The sequence below is a fragment of the Rhinopithecus bieti genome, unplaced genomic scaffold (assembly GCF_001698545.2).
Source record: "Rhinopithecus bieti isolate Rb0 unplaced genomic scaffold, ASM169854v2 scaffold_2432, whole genome shotgun sequence".
In the NCBI taxonomy this organism is placed as follows: Eukaryota; Metazoa; Chordata; class Mammalia; order Primates; family Cercopithecidae; genus Rhinopithecus; species Rhinopithecus bieti.
In genome coordinates, this window is record NW_016804136.1 from 1206310 (window position 1) to 1222744 (window position 16435).

A 16435-nucleotide genomic window follows, 5' to 3' on the forward strand; every position below is an offset into this window, starting at 1 on the left:
GGCTGGGTGTGGAAAATCTTCACTCCTTGCGGCCTTGTCCTTGGCAGAGAGCACCGCCGCTTCCTCTGATGGCCACCAGGGGGAGGTGCTCCCTTGGGAACGTTTTGCAGAAGCGCGTCACCCCACATCCGCCTTCCATGGTACCCAGCACCAGCCGCTACCCACGGTTACCCCCAGGCCCAGCTTTGCTCTGAGGAGGGAGGAGTGGTTGCTGATTAGGCCTTGTCTGCATCCCGTGGCCACCCCTTTTTCCTTCCTTCCTTCCTTCCTTCCTTCCTTCCTTCCTTCCTTCCGTCCTTCCTTCCTTCCTTCCTTCCTTCCTTCCTTCCTTCCTTCCTTCCTTCCTTCCTTTCTTCCTTCCTTCCTTCCTTTGTTCTTTCTTTCTTTCTTCTTCTTTTTTTTTGGAGATGGAGTCTTACTCTTTAGCCCAGGCTAGAGTGCAATGGTGCAGTCTCGGCTCACTGCAACCTCTGCCTCCCAGGTTCAAGCGATTCTCCTGCCTCAGCCTCCCAAGTAGATGGGGTTACAGGTGCCCGCCACCACGGCCAGCTAATTTTTGTATTTTTAGTAGAGACGGGGTTTCACCATGTTGCCCAGGCTGGTCTTGAACTGCTGACCTCAGGTGATCTACCCACCTCAGCCTCCCAAAGTGCTGAGATTACAGGCATGAGCCACCACCCCCAGACGTGGCCTCCCCTTTCAAATAACCCTCAGCATGTGTGTGACTGGGAAACACACGGGCTCAGTCTGTTATCCTGAGAGGAAATTCATAGCAAAGCGTAAAAGCCTCCTGGGTGGGCTGGGCACAGTGGCTCGCACCTGTAATCTTAGCACTTTGGGGGGCCGAGGTGGGCAAATCTTTTGAGGTCAGGAGTTCAAGACCAGCGTGGCCAACATGGTGAGACCCTGTCTCTACTAAAAATACAAAACTTAGCTGGGTGTTGTGGCGCACGCCTGTCATCACAGCTACTTGGGAGGCTGAGGTAAGAGAATCGCTTGAACCAGGGAGATGGAGGCTGCAGTGAGCCGAGATCGCACCACTGCACTCCAGCCTGGGCAACAGAGTGAGACTCTATTCCAAAAAAAAAAAAAAAAAAAAAAAAAAAGGCTTACTGGGTTTTAATGAAACCATCTCTCCTCTTTTACCTGAATGAAAGGAGACATGGGACTTCATACAGGTACAGTAGCCTCACAATTCAGTGCTGGACTTCCAGCCAAGATGGCACAGTGGGCTCACCCTGTGGCCTCCTCTGTTCTAAACACACAGCAATCAGGAATAAAATAGAAAAAATGATAAACAAAAGGACATAGTTGGGCCCCAGCCAAAATGACTATCTCTGTGTACCAGAAGCAGACCAGAAATGCAAATTGGTGAGTGGGGCTGGGGGCCTGCCACCCTCGGGGTCTGGAAATAGCAGTAGCTGCCAGATGCAGAGCTCCTGGTAAGGGAGCTGAAGTGCTCCATGCTACAAAGGGGCCAGCAGCCAGGCTTCTGGAGAATGGGTGGGGAGGGGGGAGGGGGAGTGGAGCCAGTTGTCCACAAATAGCTTGGGACTTGAGCTGTGGGAAGGTGAGGACAGATTCTTGACTAGATGCTGAGCTAAGCCACCCTCTGGCTACGTGCTTGTAGCTGTGATGTCCTCATGCCGCAACAGAGTGGAGCCCTGCAATGCTATTGTAAGATCTGGTTCTCAGCTGGGCCTGAAGTCCTAGCTCAGGATAGTTAGAGACAGAGTGAGAAACAGATGTAAAAACAAGGTAGAAAACTCTCCAACTCACTGTAAAGTTGTAAGCCAAAATAGATGAGAAACAATGGTAAGAAAAACAGTCAACAAGGCCGGGCTTGGTGGCTTATGCCTGTTAATCCCAGCAGTTTGGGAGGCCGAGGTGGGAGGATCACCTGAGGTCAGGAGTTCAAGACCAGCCTGGCCAGCATGATGAAATCCCATCTTTAAGAAAAAAAAAAAAAAAGAAAGAAAGAGAAACAGTCAACAAAATCACCATGTGGAATATGAATTCACTATAGATTAAATTAATTTTGTGAAAGTCTTTACAAAGAATTAAAAATGTTTAGGATGCCAAAAATAGCAAATGAAGGCTTAATAGCCATTGGAAATTAACAAGACATGAATGAAGGCAGATCAAAATGAAACAAGAACAAGTAGATGTGAAAAGAATCTATTAGAAATCATAGAAATGAAAAGTTTGTTCATTAAGGAAAAGCTCAGTAGACAGAATAAACTAGACACAAAAAGAGAATTAGTGAGTTAGAAGACATTACTTAGGAATTAACATGAATACAATACACAGAGACAAAGATTAAAAAATATAAAAGCAGTTATGAGACGTGAAGGACAGCTTGTATGAAGGACTGTGTATGTCTAATAGGAGTTTCAGAGGAAGAGAATAAAGGGAATGGCAGTGAAACAATATATGAGGAAGTAGAAGCTGAGAAATTTCCTTGGGGAAATTGCAGAACATCAAGGGCAAAGAGAATAAAACCTTACAATAGACCTGAGAAAAAGACAGATTTCTTAAAAGGTGACTTCTGGGCCTCAGTAAAGACTGAGGCTGGGGATGAAGGAGTAGTATCTTCAAAGTGCCAATTGAATTTTTTTTTTTTTTTTTTGAGACGGAGTCTCGCTCTGTCGCCCAGGCTGGAGTGCAGTGGCGCGATCTCCACTCACTGCAAGCTCCGCCGCCTTCCAGGTTCATGCCATTCTCCTTCTTTAGCCTCCCTAGAAGCTGGGACTATAGGCACCCACCACCACACCCAACTAATTTTTTTTCTATTTTTAGTAGGGACGGGGTTTCACTGTGTTCGCCAGGATGGTCTCGATCTCCTGACCTCGTGATCCGCCCGCCTCAGCCTCCTGAAGTGCTGGGATTGCAGGAGTGAGCCACCGCGCCCAGCCAATTGGATTTTTATACCCAGCTAACTTGCAGTTGAAATTTAAGACAAAAGGGGTCATTTCAGTACATGTAAAGTGCAGCCTCTCATTGAAAGAATTATTACAGGATATACACTTCAGGAAGAAAAATGAACCAGAAAAAAGGGGAGAGCACATGAAACACTGTTACGCATAGAAGTAGATAAAACACATTGATAAATTTAAATGAGCACTGACTACAACAGAAACTCCTTTATTTTTTATTTATTTTTTTTTGAGACCAAGTCTCACTCTGTCACCCAGGCTGGAGTGCAGTGGCATGATCTTGGCGCCCTGCAACCTCTGCCTCCTGACTTCAAGCTATTCTCATGCCTCGGCCTCCTGAGTAGCTAGGACAGGCTTGGCTAATTTTTGCTTTTTTGTTTTGTTTTGTTTTGAGACGGAGTCTCGCTCTGTTGCCGGGCTGGAGTGCAGTGGCGTGGTCTCAGCTCACTGCAACCTCCGCCTCCCGGGTTCAAGGAATCCTCCTGTCTCAGCCTCCCGAGTAGCTGGGACTATAGGCACCCGCCATGATGCCCAGCTAATTTTTGTATTTTTAGTACAGATGGGGTTTCACTATGTTGGCCAGGATGGTCTCAAACTCTTGACCTTGTGGTCCATCCGCCTTGGCCTCCCAAAGTGCTGGGATTACAGGCGTGAGCCACTGTGGCTGGCCTAATTTTTGCATTTTTAGTAAAGACAGGGTTTCACCATGTTTGTCATGACCTCAGATGATCCACCCTCCTCAGCCTCGCAAAGTCCTGGGATTTACAAGCGTAAGCCAAAAACTCGTTTAAACTTTTCATATTTATTAAAGATATACATACACATGTTTAAAAACTCAAATAACTCTGCAGGGCTTATGTGGGAGCCAGCTTCTGATCTGGCCCCAGTGATCCTCACCTCCTGGTGCTCATGCCCTTGTGTCACACCTTTCCACAATCAATAGGGCTGATCTGTGTAACCGGTAGGGTGGTGCAGAAAATAATGGTGTGTGACATCTCAGCTTAAGTGATGACAGACATTGCAGCTCCCACCTGTTTATTATTATTATTATTGTTATTATTTTTGAGATAGGATCTCACTCTGTCGCCCAGCTGGAGTGTAGTGGCATGATCATGGCTCACTGCAGCCTTGACCTCCTGGGTGCAAGCGATCCTTCCACCTTAGCCACCTGAGTAGCTGGGACTAGAGGAATGCGTCACCACTCCCAGCATATTTTATTGTTGTTTCAATCAGCTATTGTTATTTCAAGAGTAATAGAGAACTGATACACTCACTTATGAAAGTAGATACAAAAGTCATAAATAAAATATGAGCAAAATGAATTAGCTAGCCTATTTTTAGAGTTTAATAGTAGAATATAAGAAAGTTTAACTTAATTTATGAATACTACTCATCATATTAAAAAAATTAAAGGAGAAAATATATGATCATCTTAAGAGATGAAGAAAAAGTCATTTGATAAAAAATTATATCCATTCATGGTGAAACTTAACCAAATTTGGAATAAAAGGAAGCTTTTGAACATGATAAAGGTCACCTACCAAAATCACCAACAAACAAACTCACATGGCACAATTCTTTTTTTTTTTTTTTGTGAGATGTAGTCTTGCTCTGTCACCCAGGCTGGAGTGCAGTGGCGTAATCTCAGCTCACTGTAACTTTTGCCTCCTGGGTTCAAGTGATTCTCCTGCATCAGCCTCCTGTCAGCCCCTCCTGATCGTACTGCAGACCGATAACACACCAACCACACCTGACTAATTCTTTGTATTCCTTTCAGTAGAGGATCGGGGTTTCACATGTTGGTCAAGGCTGGTCTTCGAACTCCTGACCTCAGGTGGATCCGCTGCTTGGCTCCCCAACAAAGTGCTGGGATTACAGGCAGTGAGCCACCACGCCAGCCCAGAAAGCATTCTTCTTTCTTTTTTTATTTTTTTTTTTTTTTTTTTTTTAGCGACGGAGTCTTGCTCTGTCGGGCCGGGCTGGAGTGCAAGTGGCCGATCTGTTCACTGCAAGCTCGCCTCCCGGGTTTACGCACATTCTCTGCCTCAGCCTCCGGAGTAGCTGGGATACAGGCGCCCGCCATCTCGCCCGGCTATTTTTGCGATTTCAGTAGAGAAGGGGTGCACCGTCGTTACCAGGATGGTTCTCGATCTCCTGAGCCCTCGTGACTCCGCCCGTCTGGGCCTCCCCACGACAGTGCTGGGATTTACAGGCCTTGAGCCACCGCGCCCGGCCTGCTCTTCATATTTCTAGGGCCTAGCATGGTATAGATGTTCAACCTGTGTTTGTTAACTGTCTGCCTGACTGAGTGAGTGAATGGAGAAAGAGAGAAATGCAAAAGAAGGAAGGAGAGGAGGAGGATGAATATGAACTTTGAGACAATGCTTTGACTGCCTGCATCTGACATGGACTTGTATGGAAAGAAGCAGATGGGTTTGAGCAAGGATAGGAAAATTAGCTCGGACTTCAGGCATGATTAGAGGGAGAAGTCTAGGATGTTTTGTGAGCCTCCCAGTAGAAGAATGGCATTGATGGCATCACCACCTAGGTAGGGAACCCAGAAGGACGTGCAGGTTTAGGAGGATAAGTGCAGTCTAATTTTAGACAGGGCTGTGAGAACTCCAGGTGTAAACATCCAGCTTGTACTAGGATATGTGGGTCTAGCGCTTGGGAGAGAGGCTGGGGCTAGAAATGGCGACTCTATTGTTATAAGAGAAAGGTGATTAGTAGCATGGTAACCCATAAGCTTCTCCAGGGAGAGCAGGGAGGATGAGGATAGGAGGAGGCTGCTGACAGAGTCGTGGGGAGCATCAACATGTAAGGACTGGGCAGAGGGAAATAACTCAGGTAAGGAGGCTGAGATGAGAGTCCAAAGAAGTAGGAGAGGAACAGGAGAGCCAAGGAAAGGAAGCTTCCGGAGAGAGTGAGTTCAGTGGGGTCAGATAAGGAAAAAAGGTCAAGAAATATAAAAACTGAAAAGTGTCCTTTGAATTTGGTAAACAGCAGTCACCTGTGGCCTTTGCTGGAAGAGTTTCATTGGAGAAGTTGGAGGAGAGACATGTTGTGCTGTGTCATCAGTGGTGGTGAGCTAAATGTGAGTAAATGCACAAGACTGAATATTGAAATCCGCTTTTTTTCAGATGCCTGGCCTTGAGGGGTGGAGAGAGGTTGGCTAATGAGATCATGGGGTGGATGTGGGGGATAGGAGATAGTTGACTCAATAAACTAAGAGAATGAACCTGAAGATAGATTTAACTGTGGGAGAGGCCAGTTATGGTGGCTCATGCCTGTAATCCCAGCACTTTGGGAGGCCAAGCCAGGAGAACTGCTTGAAGCCAGGAGTTCAGCACCAACCTGGGCAACACAGTGAGACCCCTATCTCTAAAAAAAAAAAAAAAAATTGTGGGAGAAAGGAGAAATAATGGATGAATAAGGTTTTGGAGGAAATGGAAGAATGTACAAATACTAGCAATACTGATTAGACCTGCTAATACTGTCACTAGCAAACACTTACAGAGCCCCTACTATGTGCTGAGAGCTTTTCTAAGTACTTAACGTACATTTGGCTTATATATTTATTTATTTATTTATTTATGTGTTTGTTTATTTTGAGTCAGAGTCTCACTCTGTTGCCCAGGTTGGAGTGCAGTGGTTCAATCTTGGCTCACTGCAACCTCTGCCTCCCAGGTTCAAGGGATTCTCAGGCCTCGGCCTCCTGAGTAGCTAGGATTACAGGCACCTGCCACCACGCTTGACTAATTTTTGTATGTTTATGGACTCTCTTTCTTTTTTCTTGTTTTTTTTTTTTGAAACTGTCCCACTCTGTCATCCAGGCTGGAATGCAGTGGCACAATCTCAGTTCACTGCAACCTCTGCCTCCTGGGTTCAAGCAATTCCCCTGCCTCGGTCTCCTGAGTAGCTGGGATTACAGGTGTGTGCCACCATGCCCGGCTGATTTTTGTATTTTTAGTACAGACAGGGTATCACCATGTTGGCGAGGCTGGTCTCAAACTCCCGAACTTAGTTGATCCGCCCGCCTCGGCCTCCCAAAGTGCTGGGATTACAGGCATGAGCCACCATGCCCGGCCTAAAGGGAACTGTCTTAAAGTGGGATTGAGTTGTTGAAGTACTCTCTGGGTCCCCAAGACCCCTCCTTCTGAACCCCTCTAGGGCCTAGAAATGCCAGAGCCATCAAACCCCCAAATCCAAAACTCCAGTGGGGGTGGGAAGGAGGCTGTTGGAACGGGGAATCTCTACTTCTCTTCCTCTGCTTTTTGTTTTTTTTTTTTTCAGATGGAGTCTCGCTCTGTTACCCAGGTTGGAGTGCAGTGGCGCGATCTGAGTTCACTGCAAACTCCACCTCCTGGGTTCAAGTGATTCTCCTGCCTCAGCCTCCCGAGTAGCTGGGATTACAGGTGTGCACCACCATGCCTGGCTAATTTTTGTCTTTTTAGTAGAGATGAGGTTTCACCATGTTGTCCAGGCTGGGCACCCATCTGTTAAATGCTCCCCTCAGTGATGCCAGGAGGCCCCACTCCCACCCCAACCCCAGCTTCTAGGTTTGTTTATTTTGACTCTTATCCTCACCATCAGAAAGAAGGAAGGACTGACCTCTCACTGTTATGCATATACACTTGTATATGGATTCTTAAAGAAAGTTCTAGAAAGAGACCTGGCATGGTGTGTTAGAGTGTATAGAAGACCAGCCTGCAGGTCCCTGAGAGAGGATATAGGAGAGATGGAGGTGAGTGGCTATGACTCCAAGAAGGGGAAGGGGCTGGACTTTGTCCTGACCCCACACCTGTGGGTCAGCCTTGGGACCCTCTTTGACCCTTTGAAGAACCCACAGGAATTGATGGAGCCAAGCACCCAGCCTGTGCCTTTACCTTTCAGGCCTGTTCTCCAGAAGCAAGATCACTGCTTTGACGAAGATGGGCTCCTGCTGTCCAGGCCCTTCACTTAATAATGTATTGTAAATATGTTTCTATTTCATTTAGTGTTTTGCTGTGCATCAGGATGTTTGGTGGACACTCCATTGTGGATGGACCCTGGCTTCTTGCCCAACTGCTTATGTTGGAAATGCCCACCAGACTGGACCTCCCTGGAGACCAAACCCAGCCCATCTTGGGAGCTGGCCAGTGCCACATCCTCCCCCTCTTGCAGGGACCAGCTGAGTCATTTGCTCCATCTCGCACCTCTCAACACCTTCCTGTGTGGCGCTGGGCCACCTGTGGAAGCCCTGGCATGCTTTGCTACCACAGCTCGCAGAAGTTATGGAGAAAAGGAGGCCCACACAGACTGAGAAAACACCAAGGTAAGGGCATGGCTGGGATCCCAGTGCAGGATCCCCGTTCTTCTGCAGTCACAGTCTTGGCTGAACTGAGCCCTTTGCTCCCAGTGTTTGGCTTGGATGCTAGACCAGGTGAGTCAGCCGTCCTGGCGCACTCTTTCGAGCTGAAAGTCACATCCAGATGGGGCTCTTGCCAGAAGGGTAGAATTATCGATCTCGTCTTCCCAGCCGCCTCTCTGAAACTAGGTCCCAGAATGTGTCCTGTGGGGAAGTGGGCAACGACAAGCCACAGGAGCTGACACAGATCAGCTCTAAGCAGCACGGAGCCTCACGTTGCCACCCAGGGCCTGGGCCCTCAAATGAGAGACACGCTTCTCTATGGGTCCTCAGATTCTTGGGCTTGAGCGTGCACCTCCCAGAGGATGCCAGATAGACCTGGTTGGCATCCCAGCTTCGTCACTGGCCAGTTGGGTGATCTTGGCCTTACCTCTCTGGGCCCTCAGAGATGAATTATTCTCATGTTAAAAATGGAAAATGTTGTCTGACCTTATGAAGATGAAAAGGTCAATGCATATAAATAGAATAAGGCCTTAAAACTGAAATTTCCACTAGACACCAATATGCACCATAGATGTGAAGATCCAAATTGAGAGCCTGAGTTACCTTATGGAGGATTTTCTGTGGAAATGCCAAAAAATCTGATCTAAGAGTTTGAAACCCCTTTCCCACTTTGAGACTCTGAAAATGTAGACAGAGAGGTGATGGGAGGATGTTGTATGGCGGATGTCCTTGAAGAAAGCTGTGCTGCAAGTCCCATCCTGGGGACAGGTGAGCTCCTGCTCCCTTATCTCACACTTGGTAAAGGTGAGTGTCTGTGGGGCAGCTTCTTTAAGAGTCTAACATGAGGCCGGGCGCGGTGGCTCATGCCTGTAATCCCAGCACTTTGGGAGGCCAAGCTGGGTGGATCATGAGGTCAGGAGTTTGAGACCAGCCTAGCCAACATGGTGATACCCCGTCTGTACTAAAAATACAAAAATCAGCCGGGCATGGTGGCACACACCTGTAATCCCAGCTACTCAGGAGACCGAGGCAGGAGAATTGCTTGAACCCAGGAGGCGGAGGTTGTAGTGAACTGAGATTGCGCCATTGCACTCTAGCCTGGATGACAGAGCGAGAATCCATCTCAAAAAAGAAAAAGAAAAAATAAAAAGAGCCTAACATGAGACCCCTATAACTGGGGACGGGGGTGGCCTAGGGTCTAGTTTCACCTGGGAAAGCTGAAGGGTGACAGGAGTGCTCACCAGCTGCTCTGGTGGGGCTGCTGCCACCTCACCGGGACCAGCCTGCACCCCCAGAGTTTTTTCTGGGTTAGAGAGGCAGGAGAGTTTCTTCCTAACAGAGGCAGGTCCCACGGCAGAGAAAGCCTGCAAGGACTTCATGTCTTGAGTCTATGTAGAGGGATCCTAGTGGGAAAAGGTTGGAACTGAATGCCTAGGGGCTGATGATGGGGTCTCAGATGACCACCCGAAATGAAATTGGACTTGAGACACATCCATAGATTAGAGAGGACTTTGGGAGAAAGAGACTGGAGCCAGCACTCAGCTGGTAACTTGAGTGGAGGGGGTGTAAAAACAGAGGCAAAATTTAACATCTGCCGGCCAAGACAGTCTGAAGCCAACTCTATGGTAACTGGCTCGGGGAGGTCAAGTGGAAAGAGAGAGAAGACCAAGCCCTCTCCATTGTCTCCACTGGAGGTTCCCAGCTGGCCAGGCCTAAGCTGGGGGAAGAGAGAAGAATGTAAGGTAAAAATAAGCTCAGAGTTTTGATGAATACCTCACATTAACATTCCAATTTCTGACTTGAGACTGCGTTTGCAACTAAAAGCAACCACAGACTATTCTAAGCATGAGCAGAAAAATCTCAGGCCTGCTGAAATTGGCATCCAGGCTGGGGAGGGTGTCCCATTCTGAACAATTATGATGCAAGGAAATAGCACACTGGTTACTTAAGGCTCAGCAGCTTGGCAGCTGGGACAGGCACAGCGATAGCTCTTTGTCTCACTGCTCCACTCACCTGATGGTCTTTGGTTCACAGACTGCTCTTTCTCTAGCTCATAGGTTATTCCTTGAAGGATGTTTATCTGAATATCAAGGTCAAGTTCTCTTAGCAAATGCCACTTCTTACCACTGATTATCTTGAGCCCAATTTCCCTAGAAGTCAGATGGGCTGGGTGTGGTGGCTCACACCTGTAATTCCAGCACTTTGGGAGGCTGAGGTGGGCAGATCACCTGAGGTCAGGAGCTCAAGACCAGCCTGGCCAACATGGTGAAACCCCGTCTCTACTAAAAATACAAAAATTAGCCATGGCGGTGGGTGCCTGTAATCCCAGCTACTCGGGAGGCTGAGGCAGGAGAATCACTTGAACCCTGGAGACAGAGGTTGCAGTGAGCCAAGATCGCACCATTGCGCTCTAGCCTGGGCAACAGAGCAAAATTCCATCTCAAAAACAAAAACAAAGAAGTGAGATAACCTCCTTGATGGATACTATCCTGAGAGAGAACATGATGTGTTTTTTTTCTCTGTTCCAGACAGGGGCAGTGTTACCCAAGAATCAGGCCGGAAGATGGAACCAGGCAGGCTGGCTCCTGCCTCTTAAAAGTCATATGGCCCCATGGACAGACTTCAGCTCTCTGCCCTACTGGCTGGTCACCTGTAAAACAGTTGATAGTAATAATGTGTATCTCACAGGGTTAAGAGTATGTAATGAAATTGTCTATTAGGTTGAACTCTAGGAAATCCCTAGCACTCAACCATTTTTTACACTACAAAAATAGTTTCTAATGATTCATCCAAATATGTAAAAAATGCTTTGCGACCTCTCCATTGCTAGTTATTGTGTTAAACGAAACAAAACAGCAGTAACAACAAAGTTTTTCCGTCCATGCTCAGAATAATGAGTCTCCAGAATTCTGTTTCCAGGAATGTCTCAAGGAGCCTGGTGAGTTGTAAAGTTGCCATGATCAACAGCTCAAGGCCTGTGAATGCTCAAGACCTTCCTGGTTCCCTTGCTAGATTTCCCCAGTACTCAGAGAGCTCACTGTCTCTCTTCTGGGCTTCACTGCGAAAAGCAAGCACAACCTGTGCCTCCAACACAAAAACCTCTCAATCATATTCTGAAATTTCACTACACTGTGTCTCAAAAGTATTGATTGTATTCATCCTGCTTAACGCCAGGTGCACCTTCTCAATTCTAAGGACTCGCATTTTTCTTTGGGTTTGAGAAATATTCATTTTTTTTTTTGTTTTTTGAGACTGGATCTTGCTCTGTTGCCCAGGCACCAGTGCAGTGGTGCCATCATGGCTAACTGCAGCCTCAACCTCCCAAGCTCAAGGAATCCTCCCACCTCAGCCTCCCAAGTGGCTGGGACTACAGGCACAAGCCACCACACCCAGCTATTTATTTATTTTTTTTTTGTAGAGATGAGGTCTTGCTGTGTTGCCCGGGCTTGTCTTGAACTTCTGGCCTCAAGGGATTCTCCTTTCTTGTTTTCCCAAAGTGTTGGGATTACAGCCTTGAGCCAGCATGCCTGGCCTATTCATCTATTATTTAAAAAATATATCGCTTGGGCCAGGCATGGTGGCTCACGCCTGTAATCCCAGCATTTTGGGAGGCCGAGATGGGTGGATCACGAGGTCAGGAGTCATCCTGGCTAACACGGTGAAATCCGGTGTCTACTAATAATACAAAAAATTAGCTGGATGTGGCGACGGGTGCCTGTAGTCTCAGCTACTCCGGAGACTGAGGCAGAAGAGTGGTGTGAACCCAGGAGGCAGAGCTTGCAGTGAGCCGAGATGGGGCCACTGCACTCCAACCTGGGCGACAGAGTGAGACTCCATCTCAAACAAAAAAAAAAAAAAAAAGAAGAAGGGAAAGAAATGGTGTAACATATATATCACTTGTCAGGTTGATAAATTTGACTATATAAAAATTAAAAACTGTGTATGAGAAAAGACTCAATAGAAAAAAGATTTAAAGAGGAAGTTTACAGAAAAAGTGTCCCAAATGTCTGATAGACCATGAAGGGTAATCAGCCTTAGCAGAAATCAGGGTCATGTAAATTAAAATTATAGTGAGGTATAATTTCTCACCTACCAGATTGGAAAAGCTAAAAAGTCTGAAAATAATAAGTATTGGTGAGGATAAGGGAAAGTAGGAAGAGCTGTATACTGCTCATGGGAGTATAAATAGAAGAGTAATTTGGCAGACTTTAGTAAAATAGGAAATGTGCATATCCTATCATCTTATAATTCTTCTAGGTATACACTTGGAGAAACCTTCGCCCATGTGCAGAAGGTGATATGTACTATTATTATATTGTTTCATTGTTTCATGATGGTAAAAATTTGGAACTACTGCATAAGTCCATCTATAAATAAAGCACTATATAAAAATGTAGTATAGTTATACAGTGAAATGTTCTATAGCAGTGTGCAGAAATTAACTGACTCTTTATAAATGTGGAGAAAGCCAAAACTTATAGTGCTGAGTGAAAATAGCTAGTTGTAGAACCCTACATACAGTGTTATTACTTAAAGCCACATACAAAGCCATCATATATATTATATACATTCTTGTATTGTGTATTGTATTGGAAAAGTATATACAAATTTATGATGGTGGTTGCTGCCCTAAGGGAAAGGGAGGAGATTAGGGTCAGTAAGACCATTAGCCTTGTCCATACTGTTTTATTTCTTTTAAAAAATTAATTGAGCTGGGCACAGTGGCTCATGCCTGTAATCCCAGCACTTTGGGAGGCCGAGGCAGGAGGATCACCTGGGGAGTTCGAGGCCAGCCTGGTCAACATGGTGAAACTGTCTACTAAAAACACACAAATTAGCTAGGCGTGGTGGTGCGCACCTGTAATCCCAGCTACTTGGGAGGCTGAGGCACAAGAATCGCTTGATCCCGGGAGGTGGAGGTTGCAGTGAGCCAAGATCATGCTACTGCACTGTAGCCTAGGTGACAGAGTGAGACTCCGTCTCAAGAAAAAAAAAAAAAATTAATTGAAGCACATTTAGTAAAACAATAAATTGTCAGCATTGATTGGTGGTAACATAGTATTATATTATTTACTGTTCTATTTTGTAACTTTAACATTAAAAAAATTCTCTCTGTTCTGTTTTCTTCTTCTAGAACATCCATTAGAGGGATGTTGGAACTTCAGAATGTATTTTTCATATCCCTTAAATATATTAATTTATATTTTTCTTCTCATGCTGCATTCCAGAAGGGTCTCTCAGCTTAATTTTCCAGCTCAGTAATTCTTTTCTTCTAGCCTCCTTTTTTTTTTCTTTTATAATACTGCTTTTGTCATATTGTTAAAATAGTCACTGGTCAGTGTTTGTGTTTACAAAACCATTTTTGTTAAGACTTTATGCCCTCTTTTGTCCATCTATGTGACGATGTTAGGAAGAAATGAAGTGGCCCGGGCGCAGTGGCTCACACCTGTAATCCCAGCACTTTGGGAGGCTGAGGTGGGCGGATCACAAGATCAGGAGTTCGAGACCAACCTGACTGATATGGTGAAACCCCATATCTACTAAAAATACAAAAATTAGCCAGGCGTTGTGGCACATGCCTTAATCCCAGCTACTGAGGAGGCTGAGGCAGGAGACTCACTTGAACCTGGGAGGCGGAGGTTGTAGAGAGCTGAGATTGCACCACTGCACTCCAGCCTGGGTGACAGGGTGAGACTCCATCTCAAAAAAAAAAAAAAAAGAAGAAAGAAAGAAATGGTCTATCATATACATACACACACACATATATTTTTGCTATATGCTTATTAGAATGTCTGAGGTAATATCTTAAAAATGAACAATACAAAGAGATGGTAACAGGAACTCTCATATACTGCTCAAGAGTATGCAAAATGGTATGGTCTTTTTTTTTTTTTTTAATTTTACTGTAAGTTCTGGGATACATGCGCTGAACACGCAGTTTTGTTACATGTGCCATCGTGGTTTGCTGCACCTATCAACCCATCATCTAGGTTTTAAGCCTCACATGCATTAGATATTTGTCCTACTACTCTCCCTTTTCTTTCCCCCCACCCCCACAACAGGCCCCAGTGTGTGATGTTCCCCTCCTTCTGTCCATGTGTTCTTATTGTTCAACCCCCACTAACGAGTGAGGACATGTGGTGTTTGGTTTTCTGTTCCTGTGTTAGTTTGCTGAAGATGATGGTTTCCAGCTTCATCCAGGTCCCTGCAAAGGACGTGAGCTCATTCTTTTTTATGGCTGCATAGTATTCCATGATGTAGATGTGCCACATTTTGTTTATCCAGTCTATCATTGTTGGGCATTTGGGTTGGTTCCAAGTCTTTGCTATTGTAAACAGTGCTGCAATAAACATATGTGTTCATGTGTCTTTATAGTAGAATGATTTATAATCCTTTGGGTATATACCCAATAATGGGATTGCTGGGTCAAATGGTGTTTCTGGTTCTAGATCCTTGAGGAATTTCCACACTGTCTTCCACAGTGGTTGAACTAATTTAAACTCCCACTGACAGTGTAAAAGCATTCCTATTACTTCACATCCTCCCCAGCATCTTTTGTTTCCAGACTTTTTAATGATCGCCATTCTAACTGGCATGAGAAGGTATCTCATTGTGGTTTTGANTGAGACAGAGTCTCTGTCGCCCAGGGTGGAGTGCAGTGGTATAATCTCTGCTCACTACAAGCTCCGCCTCCCGGGTTCACGCCATCCTCCTGCCTCAGCCTCCCGAGTAGCTGGGACTACAGCTGATTTTTGTTTAGTAGAGATGGGGTTTCACCATGTTATCCAGGATGGTCTCGATCTCCTGAACTTGTGATCCGCTTGCCTCAGCCTCCCAAAGTGCTGGGATTACAGGTGTGAGCCACCACGCCTGGCAATGATGAGCTTTTTTTCATATGTTTGTTGGCCACATGAATGTCTTCTTTTGAGAAGTGTCTGTTCATATCCTTCACCCACTTTTCTTTTTTTTTTTTTTTCTGAGATGGAGTTTTTGCTCTTGTCATCCAGGCTGGAGTGCGATGGCGTGATCTCGGCTCACTGAAACCTCTACTTCCCCAGTTCAAGTGATTCTCCTGCCTCAGCCTCCCGAGTAGCTGGGATTACACGTGCCCACCACCATGCCTGGCTAATTTTCATATTTTTAGTAGAGACGGGGTTTCACCATGTTGGCCAGGCTGGTCTCGAACTCCTGACATCAGGTGATCCGCCTGCCTCAGCCTCCCATAGTGTTGGGATTACAGGCATAAACCACTGTGCCTGGCCTCCTTAACCCACTTTTTGATGGAGTTGTTTGTTTTTTTCTTGTACATTTATTTAAGTTCCTTGTAGATTCTGGATATTAGACCTTTGTCCGATGGATAGATTGCAAAAGTTTTCTCCCATTCTGTAGGTTTCCTGTTCACTCTGGTGATAGTTTCTTTTGCTGTGCAGAAGCTCTTTAGTTGAATTAGATCCCATTTTCAATTTTGGCTTTTGTTGCAATTGCTTTTGGTGTTTTAGTCATGAAGTCTTTGCCCATGCCTATGTCCTGAATGGTATTGCCTAGGTTTTCTTCTATGGTTTTACGGTTTTAGGTTTTACGTTTAAGTTTTTAATCCATCTTGACTTAATTTTTATATAAGGTTAAGTCTAACTTCTTCTTCTTCTTCTTCTTCTTTTTTTAGATGGAGTTTCACTCTTGTTGCCCAGGCTGGAGTGCAATGCACAATCTCAGCTCACCGCAACCTCCACCTCCCAGGTTCAAGTGATTCTCTTGCCTCAGCCTCCTGAGTAGCTGGGATGACAGGCATGGGCCACCACGCCTGACTAATTTTGTATATTTAGTAGACACAGGGTTTCTCCATGTTGGTCAGGCTGGTCTTGAACTCCCGACCTCAGGTGATCCACCGGCCTAAGTCTCCCAAAGTGTTGGGATTACAGGCGTGAGCCACCATGCTGCCCGCCTAACCTCCACCTCCATTTATTTAAAAAAATATATTTTTTTCTAACCTCCTTAAAAAAAAATTTTGTCGTAGAAGACTTCACATTAGATCTCTCCCCTTAACTAATTTCTAAGTGTGCAGTACCTAATTGTTGACTAGAGATCCAATGTTGCACAGCAGATCTCTAGAGCTTATTCATCTTGTTTGACTGAACCCTGATGTCTACTG

The 16435-nt window shown here is 45.6% G+C and overlaps 1 protein-coding gene across 1 annotated transcript in view; it reads left to right on the top strand.

Annotated features, from left to right (window-relative positions):
• Positions 1-5983: 5983 nt before the first annotated feature.
• The window catches only part of LINC02054 (long intergenic non-protein coding RNA 2054), a 30646-nt gene continuing 20194 nt past the window's right edge, over positions 5984-16435 (top strand). Inside the window, exons 1-2 of the mRNA XM_017865704.1 lie at positions 5984-6030; positions 7934-8358. Of these exons, the coding sequence (XP_017721193.1) occupies positions 7953-8358 (406 nt within the window). The 5' untranslated portion in view covers positions 5984-6030; positions 7934-7952. The remainder of the gene's footprint in view (positions 6031-7933; positions 8359-16435) is intronic.